At 39.5% G+C, this 26,894-nt stretch overlaps 1 protein-coding gene across 3 annotated transcripts; it reads right to left on the reverse strand.

Moving 5' to 3' along the window:
• LOC129353022 (nuclear factor 7, ovary-like) lies at positions 1–26,467 on the reverse strand. 3 transcript variants are annotated; one of them, XM_055022240.1, is made up of 2 exons: positions 26,390–26,432; positions 1–1,968 (listed from the first exon to the last, which is right to left on the reverse strand). In XM_055022240.1, exon 2 carries the CDS (start codon positions 1,949–1,951, stop codon positions 563–565), a length of 1,389 nt encoding a protein of 462 aa, XP_054878215.1. In that variant the 5' UTR covers positions 1,952–1,968; positions 26,390–26,432; the 3' UTR covers positions 1–562. The 3 variants fall into 3 exon arrangements, 2 of the variants coding, with proteins under 2 accessions (XP_054878215.1, XP_054878214.1); XM_055022239.1 differs by lacking the exon at positions 26,390–26,432 and adding an exon at positions 2,040–2,162; XR_008604968.1 differs by lacking the exon at positions 1–1,968 and adding an exon at positions 25,994–26,318 and having other exon boundaries at positions 26,390–26,467.
• Positions 26,468–26,894: the final 427 nt, after the last annotated feature.

Here is a 26,894-nt window from a genome sequence, read left to right on the forward strand (position 1 = left end):
ATTGTCTATAATAATTCCTAAAATTTTGTCTCATAGACTCTTTCAACTTCAACTCCATTTATGCATAACTGTACATTATTATAAACCTGATTACCAGAGAACAGCATAAATTTAGTTTTTCCTTCATTTAACAACTTATTATAGTCAAACCATGTTTTCAACTCTACCAACTCTTTTTGTACTATTTTAATTATTTCATCCATATTTTTTCTGAAAAAAATAAATTTGTATCATCCGAAAACATTATAAACTTTAAAATACTAGACACTGCAAAATATTGTTGAAATAAAGTATAAATAATTTAGGTCCAAGAACTGATCCTTGAGGAAGGCCACATGTTACTTTGTGAAAAGGTCATTTCAGATTCATTCAGTAGTTCAGTTTTATCACTCAGCAGCTAAAAATAGACGCATTAATTAAACATGTTGACATTAATTTCTGCTGTCATGGAATCAATAGTTGGAAAGTCAGAGATGAAGAGTCTCCAGATGATCAGATCATCTCCAGTTTCCTCTTTAAAACTCACAGTTTCAATCTGATCAATAAGTTTTGATTTGGATCATCAGAGCTGCTGCTTGATCACTGAGATCTTCATCGGTTCCATCTTTAAGGTTTTAGTAGTTTCAAAATATGGAAACATCTTGTGAGTGAAGGTGTGTGTGAAGGTGTGTATGTGTGTGTTAGTATCCAGATCAGAGAAGGACAGCTTTCCTCTGTCCCAGTCCAGATTCACTCTGATCCTCTGGAGATTCTTCTGGACTGAGAGACGAGTGGAAGGAGCTGGTGGATAAAATGCTGAATATTTATCTTCATTGAACCGTATAAACAACCATCCAGACTTTATGCTTCCCTTCCTCTGAACAGACTCTTCTAACACACCAAGTCTACAGGATGAACTGTCTCCAACATCAACATCCCAGCTGTGGTTCCCTGAGGTAAAACCATCAGAACTCAGAACAGACCAGTAATATTCATCCAATCTCTCTGGATTATCAGGAAGCTGCTGATAATTTCCTCTAGTCAAACTGGTCAGATCTTCAGACAGATGGAGTTCTGATCCAGCCGTATTTGGGTCGAGAACCAGAGGAGTGTAGGTCACCATGGTCTCCATGTTGCTCCAGATGTTGAAGGCCAGGTTGCCCAGATGTTTGGCCTGGTCTATCAGAGCTCCTGAGGGCAGCTGTGGATCCTCCAGCAGGGGGCAGCGCTGGACTCTTTCCACTGCAGCCTTGTAGTTGTGCAGGAATGAGACGTCTTCAGCTCTCAGCTCCTCCTCTGTGGCTCTGACTGTGTCTGAAAGAGCTGCTATCTCTCTGCTCAGAGCCTCCATCTTCTCCTTCATCATCCCTCTCTTCTGCTCCTCTTCCTCCCTCAGTGCAGCCAGCCTGGCCTCCTCTTCCTCTGCTAGAAACTGATGAAGCTGCTTAAACTGCTCCCTAATCTGCCTCTCTGTGTGTCGGGCCTGGACCTTCAGGTGTTCTGCTGTCTGATCAAACTCCTCCTGAACTTTCTTCCTGAGCTCCAGCTTCTTCTTTAAAGGCTCCAGAGTTTCCTGAAGCTTCTTCTTGTGTTGCTGAGCAGCTTCATTGATGGGTTTAAATCTGTGGCTAATGTGTAAATCTGAATGACTGCAGACGACACACACTGGCTGCTGATGGTCCAGACAGAAGAGTTTGAGTTTCTCAGAGTGCAGACTGCAGAGATCCTCTGAAGCTCTCTGCTCTCTCTGCTGTAAGAAAGTCTCACACAGATTCTTCAGAGCCAAATTTAAAGGTGGACAATCTTTAGAAGATCTCCTTTTACAAACTGGACACTCTCTTCCTGGTTTCTCTCTCCAGTATTTCTGCAGACACTCCTTACAGAAGCTGTGGCTGCATGACAGAATAACCGGATCCTTAAATATCTCCAGACAGATCGGACAGCAGAGATCATCGTCTGATCTGGAAGCCATTTTGTCTCACAGTGAAGCTGAAACCACAGCAGACAGAACGTCAAACCAGGAAGTCAGTTTCTCTCCTGTAGAAACTTTCTGAACTTACTTTCACTTTGATCTGCTTGTTGTTCCTCCTGCAGCAGTCTGTGTTCCAGTGTCTAGTTGCCCAGTTCTCTCTCTGTTCTCCTTGTTCAGTTTGATTTCAGTCGGAGACGAAGGCAGGTGTCAGAGTTCTTCCTCAGGGTGTTTACTCAATCAGTTTTATCTCAACTGTTTCCTGCTCATTTTTTTCCAAGACTTCCTGTTGGAATTCCAGTCTGGAGGCAGAGATGTGGCGCCCTCTGCAGGATTTTATGTACATCTGCAGTTTCAGAAAAACAACAATACTGGTGATGATGATAGTTTTTGGTGTTAAGTGAAATTCTCCTGGTAAAAAAAAAAAAGTTTTTTGAATGAACTAATTAATAAACACATTCACAGTAAAGCTTTTAGTTCTTCATCAATAATAAAAACCTCACTGTACTTCTGGATATTAATGATCAATATCAATTTCCTGGCTGATCAATACTGAATAAAATTGATGCTGTATTCAGATTCAACAGCTGCGATTCAAATCTTGGATTCCTTAAAATAATTCATCAATCTAATGTATTCATGTTAAACTCAGAAGTACATTGAGGCGTCATTATCCAGGATATTTTTATCGTTTTAATAGTTTTCCAAGAACACAGACATACAGTGAACAGTTTGACTCCCTCTAACTAAAGTTACAGAGCCACTAATGTGACGAGAAGCAGTTGATACAAAACAAAAAAGAAAAGGTCATTACTTTAACTATACAGTTGGTGTCAGGCTCCGATGAATGATCCATTTCTTCCAGCATCTGTTGTATTTATAAGTGGCAAGTCTTAATGAAAAGGTCAGTCTCTCCATTCTGTGAATTTCCTCAATTATGTCCTTCCAGTCCGAACATGATGGTGGTTCCACATCAAGCCACCTGCGAGTTACAGCTTTCTTTGCAGCTGCTAATAGCATCAACAGGTGATTTCTATCAGACGTCTTCAGTTCCTGGGTAAATTACCAGGAAAACCACAGGAAACCCACAGCGTCAATTTTAGCCCATTTTAATAAGGATTTCTTTCATGACTTCTGACCAGTAGGGGGCGATCTTAATACATTCCCAGAAACATGAAAATGTCCTGCAGACACATTCCCACAGTTCCTCCAGCATTTTGCCTTTTCAGCGTCGTTACAATGTTTGCTTTTAATATCAGGTGCAACAAAAACTCATCATGAATTTCCAGGAAAATTCCTTCCAGGCTGGAACTTGAGGTGTGAATCACAGAATTGCATATATTTAACCAAACATCATCAGTTATCCATATTTTGGCTTCTTTTTCCCATTTAACCTGAAGATATGTTGTTACATTTCCTCTCTGCTTGTAGACATGAGTATAGTTTGGATATTGTGTTTTGGGAGGTTTTCTGTTGCTTGAGTCTAAAAGGATTTTAAGTCTCATCCTCCTGCACAAGTTTATACTTTTATTGTAGTGATGCTTTAGTGAAGATATCTAAAAATGTCACATTTTTCCAGGTCGTAGTGATCTTGAAGTGGTTTAAAACTTTTTAATTCTCTATTGCTTGTAAGCTTCCAGTAACTTGTGAAGCCTTTTTGTGACCACTGTGTAAAAATCTCTTATTCATTCTTGCAGGGAGAAAATCTCTATCATAATCAGGCCATCTTAAAATTCCAGCTCTTCTTTCAATCTTTACTTGCTTTAATATTTTCTGCCATGTGTCCAACGGCACTTTTAGCCGTAATGGAATGAGGTCAGAATCTGTTTTTAATAAGGGATTGACATCCATCTCAAATGTGAGATTATTCTGTCCCATTGGAGGAATTGTTTGTCAGGTATCTTTATAGGCAGAGCCTGAAAAAGATAAAGGATCTTTGGTCAAAGGTTCATCTTTATTATATCTATTCCATGATGTAAGTTAATGGGTAACAAAGACCAAGGCTGTAGATCTGCCTTCATCTCTGTTGTCAGTGGGATGTAATTGCATTCAAACAGGTTGCATAACTCTACAGGGACTTTAACTCCCAGATATTTATAGATTTATTGAGCCACTTGAACCGGGACATTTTCTGAATTCTTGGTGACGGTTGATAGTTAAATGAGAGAACTTGTGTTTCTGTAAATGTGATTTATACCCTGAGTAAGTGCCGAATGTCTTGACCTTCCTATGGTTTAGGGTCCATATGGACCCGTTTTGAGTTTTGACATGCATAAAAATACTTCATACATTTGTTTTTTGCCTTGAAACTTTTTGACTTTGTAAGGGACTACCATTTAAACAAAATAAAATCAGTTTTTTTTTTTTTTTTTTACTAAATTATAAAGTGCTCTGGTGAAAAAAAAAAGACTTTTGTGGTGTTCGGGTCATTTTAGACCCGGTTAAAATTTTTGATTATAAAACAATACAAAATGCCAAAAATGAAATCATAAACACACAATCAACCAACAGCCTCTTCCTCCAACCACTTGAACTTCATTTAGGGGCTTTTCTCTTTGCCTTTTGGAGAACAAACAAAGGGAGACGTGTCCAGGCATGTCAAGCCATTTGAGTGTAGAGGTGGTGACTTGCAGAGAACACATCTCCAATTCACAGGATGCAACAATGAGGAGAAGATTCACTGTAAATGAAGCTTTGGATCACATCTTTGCTGCAAATGAGGCAGAGGACACACAGGATTTAGCGATGGAGATGAGCAGGCCTCTGAGGAGAAGATGATGTGGAGTACCAATTGGAAGAAACGGATGTGAGGCCAAATTGGCCCACAGTCCGTCTTCAACACAAGGGGGAGCAAACAACTCGAAAAACCCAAACAGCGTTGCGGTCAGGTGAAAGGTATTTTAATCAAAAGAGTCACAAGTAGTGGCACAATAAAAACTGTTCTTTATAAAATCCAGTGTTCCATAAAAAAAGTCACCCGTTGAAGGCCACAGGTTGGGCTCCGCTTATTTTCTTGTTCGTGGCGGTGATCTATGTGTAGCGCGCACTACAGCCGGCCGCACAGCGCTCCACCACCGCTCCACTCCTCGGCGTGCCACGCCCCCTTACGTTTCGGTCCAACTAGAAGGAAAGAACAGGAAAGCGCCAGCATCCCCGCACCAGAACTCCGTCGGAAGACGTGCTTTTTGTCAGCACTCTGCAGGATCAGCTCGACCAGAAAGGAACTTTACTTATTCTCTGTACTGGGCCGTCTGTGCAACTCTCGATCGCTTGTGCCGGATGAGCGGGCTCCGTCTGCTCCCCACATCGTGTCAGTTCCCGTGGCTGCAGAACCAGTTCTCTCTCTCTCTCTCTCTCTCTCTCTCTCTCTCTCTCTCTCTCTCTCTCTCTCTCTCTCTCTTCTTCTTCTTCTTCTTTTTCTTCTTGTTGTGTTTATTGGCGGTTGGCAACAAAACTTAGAGTAGCATTACGCCACTTACTGGTATGGAGTGTGGCTCGTGTTGGTCTAACGCTCTCTCTGTATATATATACCTATATATATTCATACATACAAAAAAAAAGAAAAAACATATTTATATTTATACCTACACATACATACTTACATCCATATTTATATTCTACTCATCACTATCATCCATACATTAACTTATGTCTACTCTATCAAATTCTACTGAATATCTTAGTTTTCTTTAAAAATCCAATAACTATTGTATATGTTTGCTCTCAAAACTCTTCCTCAAAATATCTATTAAATTAAATTTTTCCTTAATACTTTCAAACTCTTTTTTCATATATCTCCTCTCTCTTTCATATTTATCACATTCTAGAATAACATGTTCTATGTTTCCCATTCTCCACAATACTCACATTTACCAGTTTCATGCTTTTGAATTCTAAAAAGTGAGTAGTTAAGTCCTGTATGCCCAAATCTTATCCTTGTTATCACTCTTTCCTCTTTTCTATTTCTTCTTCCCTTTCTTCTTTCTCCTACCATCTTCTGAATCTTATAAACCGTCTTCCTGTTATTTCTTCATCCACCTTTCCTGCCACTTTTCCCTCAGTTTTTCCTTAACTATACTCTTTCCTTCAGCTTTACTTGTTTTAACTTTAATGCTAATTGGATTTTGAATTGCCCCATTTGCTAATTTATCTGCCCTCTCATTTCCTTCTATTCCAATATGTGCTGGAACCCAAACAAAATTAACTATCACCCCCATATTTTTTATTCTATATAATGTGTGAAATATTTCTAATAAAATGTCCATTCTACTATCCGATTGCTTGTTTTTAATACTTAATAAGCAGATCTTGAATCTGAACAGATTATTGTTTTTAATGGTTTTATCTCTTCTACCCATTGTAAAGATATTAATGTTGCCATCATTTCTCCTGTGTTCACTGATAATCCGTCTGTAATTTGTTTTCCTATTCTTATATTGAATTCTGGTACTACAACGCTATACCTACTTTCCAGTTATTTTTGATGCATCTGTATAGATTTGAATATACTGATAGTAATTGTTTAAAAGTACCTGCACTGAACTACTATCAATGATGAAAGATTTATCCTGTTTCTTATCCATTATTGTCATATCTACTGTTGCTTCTGGTAGAATCCATGGTGGTTTTACTGATGTTGGTGTTTTATGACTAATTTCCAAACTACTCATGTTAAATTCTTTTATTTTATTTTCAATTGTCCATCCAAACTCCCCATTTCTTTTGTTTCTTTTTCCCAACATGGTTTTAAAATTTCCCTAGCCGGATGATCAATATTATTGCTTTGCAAATTTAACCAATAATTTAATTCCAACCTTAATCTTCTTAAATCTAACTGCATTTCTCCCATCTCTACTTCCATTGCTGCTCTTGCTGTGGTTTTAAATGCTCCAGAACATAATCTTAATGCTTGATGTTGTATTACATCTAATTTAACCAAATGTACTTTCGCTGCTGAACCGTAAACAATACAACCAAAATCTATGTTAGCTCTTATCATACCTGTATAAAACTGTCTCAAAGATTGCCTATCTGCTCCCCAGTCACTGCCAGCCAAGCATCTCAAAATATTTAAGATTTTCTTACTTTTATCGACAACTTTCTGAATATGTACATTCCATTTTAGTTTATCATCAAACCATACTCCTAAAAATTTATACACTTTACTTGCTCTAATCATGACTATATAATTTTAATTTTACTTCCCTGTTTATTTTCTTCCTAGTAAATACCATTACTTTTGTTTTTTCAACTGAAAACTTAAATCCCCATTGCCATGCCCATCTCTCTAGCTCATTAATAACATCTTGTAATTTTTTAACAATAAAACCTAAATTTTTCCCTCTTTTCCAAACGCTCCATCATCCGCAAAGAGTGAACATCCCATTTCTTTATCAATACCTTTAAAAATATCATTTATCATAATAGAGAACAATAAGGGACTTATTATACTCCCCTGTGGTGTTCCATTTTCTACTCTATATACTCCTGATGTTACTTCACCGATTCTAACTTGAATTTTCCTATTTAGTAAAAAGTCTTTAATCCATTGATATATCTTTCCTTTAATGCCCAACCTATATAATTTAATTAATAATGTTAAATTAATTAAAATTAATTAATTTAAATTAATTAATTTAAATCATATCATACGCTTTTTCTATATCAAAAAATATTGCCACCACATTTTCTTTATTTACTTGTTTCTAATTTCTTGCTCTAGACATATTGTTGGATCATTAGTTCTCCTCCCTTTTCGAAATCCACTTGATAATTTACTATATACCCCTTACTATTTAAATAATATACTAGTCTATTGTTAATCATTTTTTCCATTATTTTACATAAGTTTGATGTTAAAGCTATTGGCCTATAATTTTCTGGTTTTGATTGATCTTTCCCTGGTTTAGCTATTGGTACTATAATTGATTCTTTCCATTCCATTGGTAATTTCCCCTCCTCCCAAATTTTATTATATAATTTCAATATTATCTCTTTAGATTTTTCACTGAGCTGACTTATCATTCTATACCATATTTTATCTTTACCTGTAAAGAGTTCAATTCAGCTTTTGTAAATTCAACATTTAACAAGTTATTTGCTTCTTCTTCATTCTGCAACACATCTTTATATTTGAGTTTTGTATTTTCTCTTCTTTTCTTCCCTCCTCACTAATATTATCTGAACTGTGGATTTTACTGAATGTTCTTGCCAATATTTCTGCTTTATCTTCATCTTAATTATATTTATATTATCTACTTTAATATAGGATATTCAAATTTTCTTTTAATGCCATTCATTCTTCTAATCATTCTCCAAATTTTTTCTATTTTTGTTTCCTTCCCTATTGTGCTACAAAATTTTTTCCAATATTCTCTTTTTGCTTTCTTAATTATTCTCCTTACTATTGCTTGCTTTCTTTTATAATCAATTAAATTCTCATATTTTGAATTACCTCTTAATACCTTAAATGCTTTGTTTCTTACTTTTATTGCTTCTTTACATTCATTTGTCCACCATGGTGCTATTTTATTATAATTTTTACACCCTATTTTCTTCATAGATTTATCTGCTGCTTCCAAGATTATCTCACAAATTTTTAAATTTATTTCATCTATATTCATTTCCATATCCACTTTTTCTAATTTTATTTGACTTAAAAATCTGAATTTAATCCAATCTGCTTTATTAAAATCCCATTTTTTATTGACCTTTATATTTTTATTATTTATATTTAATCCTACTTTTATTGTAATGGGATAATGATCGCTACCTATTGTTGTATTTTTATCAATGATCCATTCACAAATACTCGCTAAACATTTGAAACTATTGTTAAATCAATAACTGATTCCATTCCTGTTCTTACATTAAGTCTAGTTCCATCATTAATACATACAAGATTTTTACTTTCTATTAATTCTTCTATTATTTTCCCATTTCTATCGTTACATTTACCCATAATGTACTATTAGCATTAAAATCCCCACACCAAATTACTTTCCTTCCAAATATTCAGTTAATTCATCCATTATTTCAATTGATAAATAATTTACATGGATTATAAAAATTTATTATTTTAACTTTACCACCTTGTTCCCAAATTTCAATTATTATATATTCAAGTTCTTTCCCTTTCCCTAATACCTGATATTGTATCCCTATTTTACAAATATTCCACCTCCTCCTCCCTCCTGTCTATCTCTTCTTACACTACCATATCCGTTAATCTCAAAATCTAACGTTGCTTTTAGCCATGTTTCCTGAATACAAATCATTTCTGGTTTTTCCTCAAGACTATCAATATATCCTTTAAGTTCCTGTCCGTTAGCAATCAAACTTCTTGCATTCCATTGTAATATTAACATGAATTATTTCCACCAGATGTTCCTGGCTTCCCGTCTACCTCCAATTTTTTCTTTATGTTCTCCCATGATCCCTCTTTAAACCCCAAAAACTTTTCCGCTCCCCTCACTATAATTTTAATCTTCTCCGTTTTATTCTTGGCTTGGTCAGTACAGTTGATAACATATGCCATAAATAATATTAGTTTTTCTACTGATATCACAACCTTTTCCTCTGACTGTATCTCACTTTGCAGTGGAATTTGCCTCGTTTTTTCAATCTCTCTTATTTTCTGTTCTTCACATTTTTAACTGCCTCTGCACTTATATTTTTAGTCATTTTAATCTGTGTGACTTCTTTTGCTTTCTTCCTGACTTCACATCCTCCATATGTAACTCTATGATTCCCTCCACAGTTACAACATTTTTCTTGTACTTCTTCTTTACATTCTTCTAATTTGTGATCTTCTCCACATTTTGGACATCTCTGCTTTCCTTTGCAAACTGCTGCTATGTGTCCATATCTTTGACATTTAAAGCAACGAAGCGGTGGAGGGATATAAGGCCTGACCTGAAAAACTGAGATAACCTATTTTGATGTTTAGTGGTAATTCTTTCTCTTCGAATTCCATGAGTATTGACAGACTCCCCACTCTCTCCCCGTTTATTGTTTTGGACAATCTCTTTAAGTTATTCACTTTTGCACCAACTACACTTTTCTTGATTTTATCAAGATCTTCATCTAGAGGGATCCCATAAATCACTCCTCTAGTTTTTTTATTTTCTCCAATGATTCTTTTCTCCAACACATTCTTTTTACAAATATTCTCCACGTTTAGAGCCTTGTTCTTTTGTTCTTTGTTTTTACAAACCACCAACAGATTCCCATCTCTCAACATTTTTACCATTTCAACATCTCCAATTTTCTTTTTTATTTCTCTTGACACCACAATGGGGCTGATGTTATCTTGTCCTTCCTCATTTTTAAGTTTTAATATTATTTTAAATTCCTCCCGCACAACTTTCCTCCTAACTATCCTTTCTTCCTCTGAGCTACTTTCTTCCAGTTCTCGTTTACTTCCTTGACTTTCACCAATTTCTTTTCTTTCATCTATTTTGTTTCTTCCATGTTCTCTCCCTCTTCCTCTCCCACTGGCGTCCACCCATCAAAATCCATGTCTTCCTCATCTCCTAACTCCATTACCAACCGAACCATTCACATACCAGTTTATGCTCAATCCGCCTTTTACAATTTCAATTTGTAATTTGTTTTTCCGCCTTCTTCCTCCAACCGTCTCCTCCGACCTCGACCTCGTTCTCTCTCTTCTTCCCAGCCAAGCTCCCTTTATTTTGGCTCTAATCAGCCTCTGCTGACACCTGTCTGGGTGGCCAATTAGTGCGCCCCGCCTCCCGAGACAACCACCTTCAGTCCAGGGTGTTTGGATTGTCAAAAGGGGAAAAGGAAAAAGAAAAGCAACAACCCAAAACAATATACATGCAAAGCAAACAAAAAAAGCAAAAATAAACCATAAACGAAAACAATCATTTTCCCCTGTTCAACACGGACACAACTGATGAGTCTGAAGAGGAGGTCGCTGGTGCTGAAGCTGCTCCTGCTGAATCCTTCCAATCCAAACGTGGCAACATCCGTTGGAGCACAGTTCCTCCTGATGTGCGTTGAAGGACAGCTGCTGCAAACATCATCAAAATGACCCCTGGGGTCACGAGGTTTGCTGTGACAACAGGAAGTGACATGAAGACGTCCTTTGATCTTTTTTTGCCATTGTCACTGAAAAAAGTCAGAATTGCTATGACAAACCTTGAGGGGAAAAAAGTCTCTGGGATGCATCAACGGGCAGAAACATTTTCTGGCCAACAATGTCTATTCGGACCTTTCAGATGATCTCAAGAGTCCTCAGATTTGACAATCGAGACACCAGAGCAAAATCTGACAAGCTTTCTCCCATCAGGGATGTTTGGAGAGATGGGTGCAACTCCTTCCACTGATGTTCAACCCAAAGTTCTATTGTGTGGGAAAACAAGACTTGTTTTTGCCCTTTTCTTGATGAATATATATACGGGTCCAAAATGACCCGCCAAGACCACAGATGGCAGCAGAAAGCTAACACCAGAGGAAGGTTAAGCAAGAAAAGAAGAGGAGGCAGGATGACGTCCGAGCAGTGGCGGAGCCAGAGGGGTGGCCGGGGTGGCACTTACCACCCCCAACAGAGCCCTGGCCACCCCTACTGCCACCCCACTGGAAATGGTCATTTTAAAATATAATACTTATGAGATCGGCAAAGATTTGCCAGGAAAACTGTAATTTCCGACTGTCCCTGAAAGCTGCCGATGCCCGACGCTGTTCATTGGTTAAACTGACATGTTGGTTCCTGCTTGATCCAAAACACATCAACGGCTTTAGAGTTACACCGTCCAGGAGTTTTGCAGGTATTTCCATTTTACCGCTCAGCAGTAACCGCTGTTACCTTCCTAATGAGAGGCGGCACTTGTCATACATTTCTAAAAAGAAACAAAAATGGTTGTGCACCGCTGCATAGTGCCTCGTTTATTATATTAGCCATGCTAGTGCTAATAGATTGTTTTAGACAGATTCTTTTAACATGTTTTAGTGACATGCTGCCCTCTAATGTTTTATTTCTCCCAGCTCTTGCTTGAAATGTGTGGAAAGAATATGAGAAAAACCATTAAGTTTTATAATGACTGAAATGTAAGTAGGCTATGTCATATGAAACCTAACTAGTTATATTCTTTAATTTAATTACTCTATTTTTAATTTATTATTTTAGTTAGCTACAGAAAACTAAAAACTAGTTTAAATAATAGTTAAAATAGTGTCTCTGCCAAACAGTCATGGAGTCTAAATACCAGGATCTTATTTTGTGTAGAGCCCAAATGAAGAGAAAAGGGAAAATCTCCCAATTCTTCTTAAAGAGTCAAAAACCAGGACCAGGACCAGGACCAGGACCAGACCAGGACCAGACCAGGACCAGGGCCAGACCAGGACCAGGACCAGGACCAGGACCAGGACCAGACCAGGACCAGACCAGACCAGGACCAGACCAGGACCAGACCAGGACCAGACCAGGGCCAGGGCCAGACCAGGACCAGGACCAGGACCGACCAGGACCAGACCAGGACCAGACCAGACCAGGACCAGACCAGGACCAGACCAGGACCAGGACCAGACCAGGACCAACCAGGACTAGGGCCAGACCAGGACCCAGGACCAGACCAGTACCAGACCAGGACCAGACCAGGACCAGACCAGAACCAGACCAGGACCAGTGCCAGACCAGGACCAGGACCAGACCAGAACCAGACCAGGGCCAGACCAGGACCAGGACCAGACCAGGACCAGACCAGGACCAGACCAGGACCAGACCAGGACCAGGACCAGACCAGGACCAGACCAGGAGCAGACCAGGACCAGGGCCAGACCAGGACCAGGACCAGACCAGGACCAGACCAGGAGCAGACCAGGACCAGGGCCAGACCTGGACCAGGACCAGACCAGGGCCAGACCAGGACCAGGGCCAGACCAGGGCCAGGACCAGACCAGGGCCAGACCAGGACCAGGGCCAGACCAGGACCAGGACCAGACCAGGACCAGGACCAGACCAGGGCCAGACCAGGGCCAGACCAGGACCAGACCAGGACCAGGGCCAGACCAGGACCAGGACCAGACCAGGACCAGGACCAGACCAGGGCCAGACCAGGACCAGGGCCAGACCTGGACCAGGACCAGACCAGGGCCAGACCAGGACAGACCAGGACCAGACCAGGACCAGACCAGGACCAGGACCAGACCAGGACCAGACCAGGACCAGACCAGAGCAGGACCAGACCAGGGCCAGACCAGGACCAGACCAGACCAGGACCAGGTCCAGACCAGGACCAGGACCTGGGCCAGACCAGGACCAGACCAGGACCAGACCAGGACCAGACCAGGACCAGGACCAGGGTCCAGACCAGGACCAGACCAGGACCAGACCAGAGCAGGACCAGACCAGGCCAGACCAGACCAGACCAGGACCAGGACCAGGACCAGGACCAGGACCTGGGCCAGACCAGGACCAGACCAGGACCAGACCAGGACCAGGACCAGACAGAACCTTGCAGCAGTGACCAACCTGGAGAATCCAGCCAGGAGACTCCAGGCCCAAACATCACCAGCAGGTTAGAGGCTGTGACAGAGAGTTATTAAGTAGTAAAATCCAATAAGCCTAATTCTAAAGGTTAGCATGATGCTTTTTGCATTTATTGTGTCTGTTTATGCATTTCACAATGAAGCTCCAGAGAGAGATGAGGCTGATACAGATTCAGAGTCAGACTCTGGGGAGGAAGACAGTGAAGCTGATCAAAATCCACCTCAGAACAACTGTGGCTGATGACAGGTTAAGTCATCTTGGCATTCTCAGTGTTGAGTCAAGGAAGGAACAGACCCTCAGCATGGATGACTTTGTAAAACATTTAACTTTTTCCACCAAAATCAGAGAATTATGCTCTCTTGAGTGAATCCTGGCTTTGAGTTTGCAGTATGTTGTTCCCATTCAAAGCTGATTTGACCATAGCAGTGTTTCTCAAACCTTTATAAATACCACCAGGGTAATGCTGGTCAGCTCTGGTGGTATTGTCTTGCAGTTTACTATCTGGAGCCAGTTTATGTATTTATGTTTGAGAATTTGTTTTTGGTCATATTCTGGGCTCTGAGTTTACATTTGCATGTTCACTGTTCCATAGAGCCGTTTAACGTCTTGTTTGGTCATGGCAAATCTTTGTTAAATAAACCATTTTAATTTGAGTGAGAGAAAATATTTGTTTCCTTTCGTTCATCATTTTTTATGGACCGTCTGATAAAGCCTTGCTCACCCTTTGGCCTCCCCTTGGAAAAAAGTCGAGCTCCGCCACTGGATAAAAGTAGCAGCTAATTAAATCACTTTGATGTCTCAAACACAAAGTGCAACAATAATGCAAATAATAAAAAAATAAATGAACCAGAAATAATTTTTCAATGGATTCAGAGCAAATCGATCAACATCACCATCTGAAACTGAATTAATAGAAGAAATCACTGATGCAACAGATAGTAAGAAATTATCTGCAGGGTTTTCATGGATCTACAGAAAGATTTTGACACAATAAAACCTCAGAGAAGAAATGAATGGAAATAACATTTATTACAGTTCTGCAGTCATTTCATACATCATCTCCCTAAAAATGGAAAACAAATTATACAGAGATGAAAAGTACAAAACTTCTTCCTCTGTTTTGTTTCCAAACAAAAACTAAAGTCAGACTAAAGAATCAGAAATGAAAGATTAACGCTGCCCTCCTGCAACAAGATTCAGTTTCTGCTGCTTCACAAACATCATGTAGAGTTTATCATTGTTCTGAAACCTTTATGGTAACAAACTGGATGATAATCTGGATTATGAAGCTCTGATGAACCAAGTGTTTGGAACTGAACTGAACAGAAAGTCTCTAGACCAGATTAAAATGCTGGGATTAACCATGGACAACATGGACTTGGATTATTATCACAGGATTTTCTGGTATTTACTGGATCATAAAAGTGATGATAGAAAGTATAAACACAGCATTGATCAGGGGAATAGTCAAAGCAACACTAATAAACACTTAGCAGGAAGTGAAAAGGTCATTTCAGATTCATTCAGTAGTTCAGTTTTATCACTCAGCAGCTAAAAATAGACGCATTAATTAAACATGTTGACATTAATTTCTGCTGTCATGGAATCAATAGTTGGAAAGTCAGAGATGAAGAGTCTCCAGATGATCAGATCATCTCCAGTTTCCTCTTTAAAACTCACAGTTTCAATCTGATCAATAAGTTTTGATTTGGATCATCAGAGCTGCTGCTTGATCACTGAGATCTTCATCGGTTCCATCTTTAAGGTTTTATTAGTTTCAAAATATGGAAACATCTTGTGAGTGAAGGTGTGTGAAGGTGTGTATGTGTGTGTTAGTATCCAGATCAGAGAAGGACAGCTTTCCTCTGTCCCAGTCCAGATTCACTCTGATCCTCTGGAGATTCTTCTGGACTGAGAGACCAGTGGAAGGAGCTGGTGGAGACTCTGCTGAATATTCACCGAAAAATAATATATAACAACCATCCAGACTTTATGCTTCCCTTCCTCTGAACAGATTCTTCTAACACACCAAGGCTCCAATCTTTACTGTCTCCAACATCAACATCCCAGCTGTGGTTCCCTGAGTTAAAACCATCAGAAACTCAGAACAGACAGTAATAATCAAATCTCTCTGGATTATCAGGAAGCTGCTGTAATTTCCAAAAGTCAAACTGGTCAGATCTTCAGACAGATGGATGAATCAGCCTGTTTGGGTCCAGAACCAGAGGAGTGTAGGTCACCATGGTCTCCATGTTGCTCCAGATGTGAAGGCCAGGTTGCCCAGATGTTTGGCCTGGTCTATCAGAGCTCCTGAGGGCAGCTGTGGATCCTCCAGCAGGGGGCAGCGCTGGACTCTTTCCACTGCAGCCTTGTAGTTGTGCAGGAATGAGACGTCTTCAGCTCTCAGCTCCTCCTCTGTGGCTCTGACTGTGTCTGAAAGAGCTGCTATCTCTCTGCTCAGAGCCTCCATCTTCTCCTTCATCATCCCTCTCTTCTGCTCCTCTTCCTCCCTCAGTGCAGCCAGCCTGGACTCCTCTTCCTCTGCTAGAAACTGATGAAGCTGCTTAAACTGCTCCCTAATCTGCCTCTCTGTGTGTCGGGCCTGGACCTTCATGTGTTCTGCTGTCTGATCAAACTTCTTCTGAACTTTCTTCCTGAGCTCCAGCTTCTCTTTAAAGGCTCCAGAGTTTCCTGAAGCTTCTTCTTGTGTTGCTGAGCAGCTTCATCAATGGGTTTAAATCTGTGGCTAATGTGTAAATCTGAATCTCTGCAGACGAGACACACTGGCTGCTGATGGTCCAGACAGAAGAGTTTGAGTTTCTCAGAGTGCAGACTGCAGAGATCCTCTGAAGCTCTCTGCTCTCTCTGCTGTAAACAGATTCAATCAGATTCTTCAGAGCCAGACTTAAAGGTGATGATCTTTAGAAGATCTCCTTTTACAAACTGGACACTCTCTTCCTGGTTTCTCTCTCCAGTATTTCTGCAGACACTCCTTACAGAAGCTGTGGCTGCATGACAGAAGAACCGGATCCTTAAATATCTCCAGACAGACCGGACAGCAGAGATCATCGTCTGATCTGGAAGCCATTTTGTCTCAGAGTGAAGCTGAAACCACAGCAGACAGAACGTCAAACCAGGAAGTCAGTTTCTCTCCTGTAGAAACTTTCTGAACTTACTTTCACTTTGATCTGCTTGTTGTTCCTCCTGCAGCAGTCTGTGTTCCAGTGTCTAGTTGCTCACTTCTCTCTCTGTTCTCCTTGTTCAGTTTGATTTCAGTCGGAGACGAAGGCAGGTGTCAGAGTTCATCCTCAGGGTGTTACTCAATCAGTTTTTATCTCAACTGTTTCCTGCTCATTTTTTCCAAGACTTCCTGTTGGAATTCCAGTCTGGAGGCAGAGATGTAGCGCCCTCTAGAGGATTTTATGTACATCTGTAGTTTCAGAAAACCAACAATACTGGTGATGATGGTAGTTTTTGGTGTTGAGTGAAATTCTCCTGGCAAAAAAAATGTTTCAGTTTTTCAAACTGAAACTTTAAATCCAAATACTGTGGATGAAAACCAAAATAGAATATATCAGAATAAAAAATTTAAATAAAATCTATTGTTCATGTTTTGTGTGTTGGAGTTTCGTTTTAACATCCGGTTTTGTCTCACATCTCTATGATATTAATTAATCCACTACTTTTGTTACTGTGAGCCTCAAACCATAAAATCTTATGTTATTTCATGGAACTGCAGAGGTCTTCTGTGCCTCCAAAAAGTCAAGTTAGTCATAAATAGGTTGAAAGAAATGGACTCCAAAATCGTGTTTCTTCAGAAAATGCATCTTCTGGATGAGGACGACCTAAAAGTGAGGAGGAGGTGGAGGGGAAATATATATACGGCACCGTTCACATCTCACTCCAGGGGTTCTGACTAATCCATGAATCGTTGCCACTGCAAATTAAACACATTATTAAAGATAACAGAGGAAGGGATCTAATACTTCAAGGCTCCCTAATGTTGGAAACTCTAATTTTAACTAATATTTATGGCCCGAATGTGGATGACAGTAAATTTTACAATCATTTATTCCTCACCCTTTCAACACTTAAAGGATCACACATAATGGGGTGGACTTTAATTGTACATTAAATCCAAACATGGACAGATCAACCGGAATAGATCAGTCGCATAACAACTGTAGAGCTGCAATTCATAGAATGATGAAGGAGCTGAAGTTGCTGGATGTATGGGGAGAGAAAAACCAGCCAGCAAAGCAAACTCCTGTTATCCAAGTACTTTAAAACCCACTCCAGAATCGGCTTCTTTTTACTTTCTATAGAGGCTGGAATCCAGATGGCTCCTATGGCAATATTGTAATTTCAGACCTCGCTCCATGTTGTTTGGTTTATAAAGATGATCAATTAAAGAGAGACCCGCTGAGACGGCAGTTCCAGCATAAATGGTTACAAGACGAAATATTTAGGGAAACAAATTGACACGTTTTTCCAAATTAATACAACAGAAACAGCAGCATGTACAAAATGGGAAGCATTTACGGCCCTCCTGAAAGCACATATTATTAGTTATACAGGGTTTAAAACAAAGAGAAAAAACTAGAATACAATTGGAAGATAAAATAAATTCAAGCTAAAGTAAATAAGAGCAACGACCCAACACTAGAAAAAGATTTATTGATTTTGAGAATATGATCAATATTCAGCTTCAAGAGCTGCAGAATGTCTTTTGCGACTCAGGCAAACATTTTATGAACAAAGCAACAAAGAAGGCAAGTTACTGGCCTGGCAAATAAAACAGAAACTAAACAACCAATCACATCCATAATATCAAATGAACTAATCTTGCAAGATCCGCAAGAAATTAACACAGCCTTTAAGAATTACTGTGAAGAATTGCATAAAGAACAAATAAGCATAAAACTAGAAGACATGAATCAACTTTTTTAAACATTTAAATAGAGCTAAATTCTTAGAGGAAGACGAGGACAATTTGAATCTAGAAATGACAGAAGAAGCGTTGGGGCAAGCCAGAAATCAGGGAAAAGAGCCGGACCAGACGGTCTTCCAATAGATTTATATAAGACCTTTAATAACAAGCTTTTGACCCCATTATTAGCTGTTTAAAGACATTTTCCATTCTAATTATCCCCCCTCAATGAATGATGCCATGATTATCCTTTTGCCAAAGCCAGACAGACCTCCACGTAAATATGAGAACTTTAGGCCGATTAGTTTCCTGAACTCTGATCTGAAAATCATCTCCAAGCTGCCAGCACCACGTTTACAAAAGGTCTTACCAGATACAATCCACCCAGATCAAAACGCATCTATTGGGGAGGCAAGGTTTTTATACCGTGAGGCGAGTGTTAAACATAATTCATGATTATAAAGGAACCTCAGAATCTGCTCTTTTACCATGAGATGCCGAAAAGGCGTTCGATACGGTTCACTGGGAATATCTTTTTCTGCTCAAGGAAAAATCTGACAAATCTGGAAACAATTTTGTAAAATGGGTCAAAATATGATACAATAATCCCTCAGCTGAAATAATAACTAACAGAAACATATCTAAGCCAATAAAGACCAATAGAGGCTGCAGACAGGGCTGCCATTGTGGCCTCTGCTGCTCACTAATAGAGACATTTGCTATTGCTATTCGCTCACAGCCTCGTCTCACTGGAATCAATGCTGGACCCACAGAACACAGGATCTCCTCGTTCGCAGACGATGTGATCTTATTCATATCAAAATTAAGTCCATCAGTACTAATTATTTTGGAAATAAATTATTTAGTGGAATATCTAGATATGAAATAAAAACAAATCCTCAATTCTGTTATTGAATACAAATGAAAGATTTAGCCCAACTTCAGAAGTATTACAGTTTAATATAGTTTCTGAATTTAAATATTTACACATTTCTTCAGATCTTGAACAGGAATCTGCGACTCATTTCAAAGGAAGTGGAGAGTTCATGTGAAAGGTGGATGCCACTACCAATATCTATGATTGGAAGAATACATATAAAAATGAATATGTTGCCAAAGTTACTATATATATTCCAGAATGTTGCTCTTCCGCCTCCTGCTGATTTCTTTTCTCAAATAAAGAAGCAGACGTTACATTTCTTATGGAACAACAGAAGTCCAGAATCCGTTTGTCTTTACTGTCCCTCCCTTGTTCTTGAAAACTGGTATGAGGAGGTGAGATCTGTCCAGGTTCACGCAGAAAACAGATTATAACGAGCCTGAGAGACTGAAGTAATCTGGTATGATTTAGTCTAGATTATGGAAAAATGTATCATGTTGAAGTATTAATGATTATGAAGTGAGTAAATTCTGAAGTTGATTGTTGATGATTAAATAAATCAGTTAAACAATGAATCATAAGTTGAAAGTATAATCTTACTGAATTAAAAGTGAATGAGTATTAAGAAGTTATGATTGAAGAAATGTATTAAAAGTGATTGTGTCGATGAGTTATAAGTTTGTATAACATGTGAAGGACTGAAATCAAATACTAAAGAGTATAGGGAGAGTCTAGGTGCAGAGGCAGGCCTGGACATGTCTTGGTGACGGGTGAGGACATGCCCAGCCTGGACTCTAAAAGAAAAAATCTGGAAACGAGCCAGGGAGCCTAATGTAATCAAGCAAAGCAGAAGGGACAAGTGATGACCAAATATGGAAGAGCATGAAGCCTGGTATGAAGTAATCAAGTACCTGAGAAATCATGTAATGGTGTATCTGCTCCCCATACACAACAGCAAGTGGAAAAGAGTATAAATAAGCGAGAAGCGGAGAGCTTTGGGTTTTTTCCGTCTCCAGCAAGTGGAGCAGGCAGCAGCAGGCCAGAGACCAACAAGAAGCAGCGCCCGGACCCAGAGGGAAGACAAGCCTCCGCTCTGCTGGATGAGAGACGGGACCCGATGCCCAACAGCTCTGGCTCCTGATTCGACCGAGGCTCCACCCTCAACCAAAAAGATCTCAAGAATTACTGCAACGGACTTGGGGATCGGACAAAGATCACATAAGTGATGAAGATTTGGGACGTTTGAAAGATAACTAGCAGCTCTGCTTTGTTCCTGTTCGAAGAAGGATTCGTCAAACCAAAACAAGACTCTGTCCAAGGAGATTCATGTCTCCTGTTGCTGAGATCCTCTATCACCTGGTATGAGTCGCCTGCACCCAAAAAAGCCCAACTTAGTAAATTGATGACACAGTTTAGGGAAAGGAGTTAGGAGAGGTTATGTTGATTTTATTCTAATTTTATTTTCTAATTCTTAGATACTTGTAATCATTGATAATTAATCTGATTGCCATTTACTCCTGCTTAAAGCTTGTTAAATAAATATATTAAAATTCTAATGAGGTTTGTGGACATTGAAATTAATTGAGTCATTTCATTAGTATGGTTCTTCTACTTAATGTAAATTTATATTCATGGTTCTAGAAATGTGGAGGCTCCAGACTTTCCTTTAGTTGACACATAAAATAATGACCCTGGACTCAAAGTCACTGAAACTATTCTAGCCGTTAACAAGTGCTGGTTATCCTTAGAGAGAGGGCTGCCGTTAACAGAAGTGGTTATTGGAGTTATGCAGTTGTGAGGGCTACTCAACTGATTGCTTCTTAACTGAAAAGGGTCATAACTTCTGGATTGTAGGTAGTTAGAGCTAGACGAGTCTCTCTCTGCGCCAGCTTAGACAGATTGTCCCTCTCAGTCCTTCTGCAGGGTAATACCCAGGTCTTAGGGACTTTCCGGACCCGTTAGACGGAGAGCTGGTCAGTATCAGCCCAGAGGAGCGGTGAGGGTTCGGCCGGCTATTGCGTAATAACAAACACCCTTAAGACCAGGGAGGCTTGAAGTGCCCAGATTTCCACTTGTATTACTATGCTGTGCAGTTGAGGTCTATGATGTTTTATTACAGTCATCATTCTCTACATTGGACTGACAGAGACTCAGGATTTAACATCGATTCTCCCTTCATATTTATATTCAATATTAAAGATACTAAAAATCCATTTCTTAGAAATATGATAAGACTATGGAGAGATGTAAAAAATGTTAAATGAACCAAATTGTTTGTCTGTGTTTAGTCCGGTGTGGGGGAACCAATGTTGTGCACCTGGTATGGCTGATTCAACATTAAAGCGTGGAAAGACTCAGGAATCTTTATGTACCAGATTCAGACGAAATAATGAGCTTTCAGGATCTGCAACATAAACTCCACCTGGATAAGAAACACTTCTTTAAATATCTTCAACTCAGAAACTTCATCAGAACGAGTCAAAATAATGAGCTGACAAAACCAAGTTTAGAAAAACTGTTAACAAAGGACAGTTTGAAGAAAGGTATCATAGGAGAGTTTTATCACTCAATGGTGTTACACACATCTGAAGGATCTCATGATAGATGAAGGCTTGGAAAGAAGATTTACTGCTAGAGTTATCTGAGGAAGATTGGCAAACAGCAGGGCAAACTGGCCCACACCAGCTCCATCAACAGCTCCTAAATGGTCCAGTTCAGATGGTTAATGCGGGTTACATGACACCAGTGGAGCTAACTGGTATAACTGGAGATACCTGATGTATGTCTAAAATGTACAGAGGACAGAGGAGCTCTGGCTCACTGTATGTGCTATTGGGGAAAATATATTGTTTTGGAAAGAAGTAAAAATGAGAAAATAATTTCCAAACAAATAATTTTTGATCCAAAGCTGTTTGTGTTTGGACTGAACCCTGGAAAACATAATTATCCTGAAAACAAACTGACATTTATAAACCTGAGTTTGCTCAATGCCAAAAGATGTAAATCATTGTTTTGGAAAAAGACTCATAGAGCGACTATAAACCAATGCAAGATGTTTCTGCCCTCCCGCTGGAAAAGATCACATTAAAGGGAAAACAGGATCTGTTTGAGTTCATCTGGAATCCCTTCATTAAGGATGTCAAGGATCTGAACATGTGGGATGACTGAAGAACATGTTGCAGTTCCCACAGACTATTAGAGGACATACACTGTTGGTTTAATATCTCAATATAAAGATGATATGTGGAATATGTGATGTTGCATTAGAACCAGGATTGTGAGGCATTTTATCTGTTTTTATTTCACCTGAACAAAGCTGCTGCTACTGATCTCACATTATACAAAATGTTTCAAGCTGTTTGTCTAAACTGCTAAAACTCCAATCAAGAGATTTTGAAAATAATAAAATCTATGTATATACTCTGATTTTTCCATATTTAACATATGTTCAGAGGTGTTGGGAATTAATGACTAAGCTCTTTACAGCCACTGAGTTCCTACAGAAACATTAGATCATCCATAATGTTGGTTATTATGAGGCCACAAACCCGTTAGTATTAAAATCTAAAACTCTTAACCTGAAGAGCTGCTGGGTTTTTAAAATTGCTCAAATGATGTTTAAGGCCTGTAATAAACTGCTGCCTGAGCTCATAGAGAGCATGTTTTGGAAGAGAAGAGGATAAAACTTCAACTCAAACTGAAGGATTCGTAGTTTAGCAACAACAAGAAACAGCTTTTGAGTTTCAATTCATGGGGTAAAATTATGAAACAAGTTAAATGAGGAGTTAAAGTCAAGATTTAATACAATTTAAAAGGAAATATAAGGAGGTCATTTTCACACCATATAGAATTATGGGTGATTGTTGGCACTAATGTTTCCGTAAACTGGGCTAATGCATATGTTTGGGTATGGATGTATATATTTAGACATGTAAACCCAGATAAAATGGATAATTATTAACCAGTTATTTTATTTATGATTGATTTATTAATGATGAGGATCCATCTGAAAATATTGTACGAGTTCATGGGGTCAGAGGTCATGAGTTCCTTCTTTCTTCCTGCTCCTTTTCCAGCATGTTAAGATTACTGAGGTACTAAAATATGTCTGTTGCATTCCTTGTTCTTGTGCAGGATTTTATCCGACTATCATGTTGGAAATAAAGTTTCATTCATTCATTTTAACCCTGATGGACGAGAGAGCAGACAGACGGCCACCAAGAACGGATCAGCATCGGTCCAGAACCTTCTGTAACAGAACGGACCTGATCAATATTAGGAGAAACAAACATGTTGATTCCAGTGTTTAACATGGAGGAACAGGACAGATCTCAACAGTCTCACTGAGGACTTTTGGCTGATTTCTTTGGATATTGTAGATAAAGTGATGGACTCAGAGATACAAGCTTCTATCCTTACAGACCACAAGGCCATTATTATTAAAATAGATAGAAATTAACCTGCCGCAATCAGAGCAAAGATTACTGGACATTTAATACAACTTGGCAACAAGCAAAGGATTACCAACAAGTTGCTCTGAAAGGCCTCAGAACAGGAAGATGAGGGTCTGTGGAGCTACAAGAACCAGGAATCAGACCAAAGCATTGCAGTTATACTTTATATAGGCCATCAGTGAAGGATTCACATGGGAAAAGGATTTAAAAGCCTCATATGTTTAAAAGATCCCAGAACCATGAAAGATGCAGGAACGGCTCGCCTGGGCGCCCCCTGCTGGCTGAACCAAAGGCCTTCACATGAAACTAAAACCATCAGAAGAACCAATCTGGAGTTTGGAGGAGGTTCTGCTATTTGACACAACAGTGAATGAATCAGAAATGATTTGATGCTCATTTGATGGATTCCATCACATTCTGACTTTCAAACTGTGGATCCAAACTGAGACTCTAAAAATGACAGGAAGTTCTGTAAATGTAAACCACAATAAAACCTCAGAGAAGAAATGAATGGAAATAACATTTATTACAGTTCTGCAGTCATTTCATACATCATCTCCCTAAAAATGGAAAACAAATTATACAGAGATGAAAAGTACAAAACTTCTTCCTCTGTTTTGTTTCCAAACAAAAACTAAAGTCAGACTAAAGAATCAGAAATGAAAGATTAACGCTGCCCTCCTGCAACAAGATTCAGTTTCTGCTGCTTCACAAACATCATGTAGAGTTTATCATTGTTCTGAAACCTTTATGGTAACAAACTGGATGATAATCTGGATTATGAAGCTCTGATGAACCAAAGTGTTTGGAACTGAACTGAACAGAAAGTCTCTAGACCAGATTAAAATCTGCTGGGATTAACCATGGACAACATGGACTTGGATTATTATCACAGGATTTTCTGGTATTTACTGGATCATAAAAGTGATGATAGAAAGTATAAACACAGCATTGATCAGGGGAATAGTCAAAGCAACACTAATAAACACTTAGCAGGAAGTGAAAAGGTCATTTCAGATTCATTCAGTAGTTCAGTTTTATCACTCAGCAGCTAAAAATAGACGCATTAATTAAACATGTAGACATTAATTTCTGCTGTCATGGAATCAATAGTTGGAAAGTCAGAGATGAAGAGTCTCCAAATGATCAGATCATCTCCAGTTTCCTCTTTAGTTTCAATCTGATCAATAAGTTTTGATTTGGATCATCAGAGCTGCTGCTTGATCACTGAGATCTTCATCGGTTCCATCTTTAAGGTTTTATCAGTGAAGAAATATGGAAACATCTTGTGAGTGAAGGTGTGTGTGAAGGTGTATGTGTGTGTTAGTATCCAGATCAGAGAAGGACAGCTTTCCTCTGTCCCAGTCCAGATTCACTCTGATCCTCTGGAGATTCTTCTGGACTGAGAGACGAGTGGAAGGAGCTGATGGAGACTCTGCATAGCATTGATTTATATACAACAATCCAGGCTTTATGAGTCCCTTCCTCTGAACAGACTCTTCTAAAACACCAAGTTCCCAGTATTTACTGTCTCCAACATCAACATCCCAGCTGTGGTTCCCTGAGTTAAAACCATCAGAACTCAGAACAGACCAGTAATAATCAAATCTCTCTGGATTATCAGGAAGCTGCAGTTTCTCTCCTACAGTCAAACTGGTCAGATCTTCAGACAGATGGAGTTCTGACCAAGCCGTATTTGGGTCGAGAACCAGAGGAGTGTAGGTCACCATGGTCTCCATGTTGCTCCAGATGTTGAAGGCCAGGTTGCCCAGATGTTTGGCCTGGTCTATCAGAGCTCCTGAGGGCAGCTGTGGATCCTCCAGCAGGGGCAGCGCTGGACTCTTTCCACTGCAGCCTTGTAGTTGTGCAGGAATGAGACGTCTTCAGCTCTCAGCTCCTCCTCTGTGGCTCTGACTGTGTCTGAAAGAGCTGCTATCTCTCTGCTCAGAGCCTCCATCTTCTCCTTCATCATCCCTCTCTTCTGCTCCTCTTCCTCCCTCAGTGCAGCCAGCCTGGCCTCCTCTTCCTCTGCTAGAAACTGATGAAGCTGCTTAAACTGCTCCCTAATCTGCCTCTCTGTGTGTCGGGCCTGGACCTTCAGTGTTTGCTGTCTGATCAAACTCCTCCTGAACTTTCTTCCTGAGCTCCAGCTTCTTCTTTAAAGGCTCCCAGAGTTTCCTGAAGCTTCTTCTTGTGTTGCTGAGCAGCTTCATTGATGGGTTTAAATCTGTGGCTGATGTGTAAATCTGAATCTCTACAGACGAGACACACTGGCTGCTGATGGTCCAGACAGAAGAGTTTGAGTTTCTCAGAGTGCAGACTGCAGAGATCCTCTGAAGCTCTCTGCTCTCTCTGCTGTAAGAAAGTCTCACACAGATTCTTCAGAGCTAGATTACAGGGTGGTTCAGCTTTAGAAGATCTCCTTTTACAAACTGGACACTCTCTTCCTGGTTTCTCTCTCCAGTATTTCTGCAGACACTCCTTACAGAAGCTGTGGCTGCATGACAGAAGAACCGGATCCTTAAATATCTCCAGACAGACCGGACAGCAGAGATCATCGTCTGATCTGGAAGCCATTTTGTCTCAGAGTGAAGCTGAAACCACAGCAGACAGAACGTCAAACCAGGAAGTCAGTTTCTCTCCTGTAGAAACTTTCTGAACTTACTTTGACTTTGATCTGCTTGTTGTTCCTCCTGCAGCAGTCTGTGTTCCAGTGTCTAGTTGCTCACTTCTCTCTCTGTTCTTATAACTCCCTCCAGGTAGAAAACGAAACAAGGCGTTCATCGTTGTTACTGGCATTTAATGCTTATGCCGTGAGAACTGTACAAAACACAAAATACATTTTACAGAAAATATTCACATACAAAATAGACGATTATTACACACAAATTAAAACTCAAAAATGCGTACCTCATTGGCCGCTTCAACCTGAAAGGGTTGATACAGAAACTGTAGCGTCTTCTTTATAATTCAGCTACACGAGGCAGTCTCGCCGAACCTTTTATTTTACTGAGACAAAAAAACATGCTGCCCTCTATCGAGTGCCGTGTGTAACAGAAATATGTTCCTAAACGAAACAATCATTAAACATTGGTTCCACTTCAGAAATATTTACACAACTTACAATGAACATAAATATTTTACCACACTTTAACTTATATACACCAAAT

Source organism: Poeciliopsis prolifica, unplaced genomic scaffold (genome assembly GCF_027474105.1).
Source record: "Poeciliopsis prolifica strain line A6 unplaced genomic scaffold, Auburn_PproV2 SCAFFOLD083, whole genome shotgun sequence".
Lineage (NCBI taxonomy): Eukaryota > Metazoa > Chordata > Actinopteri > Cyprinodontiformes > Poeciliidae > Poeciliopsis > Poeciliopsis prolifica.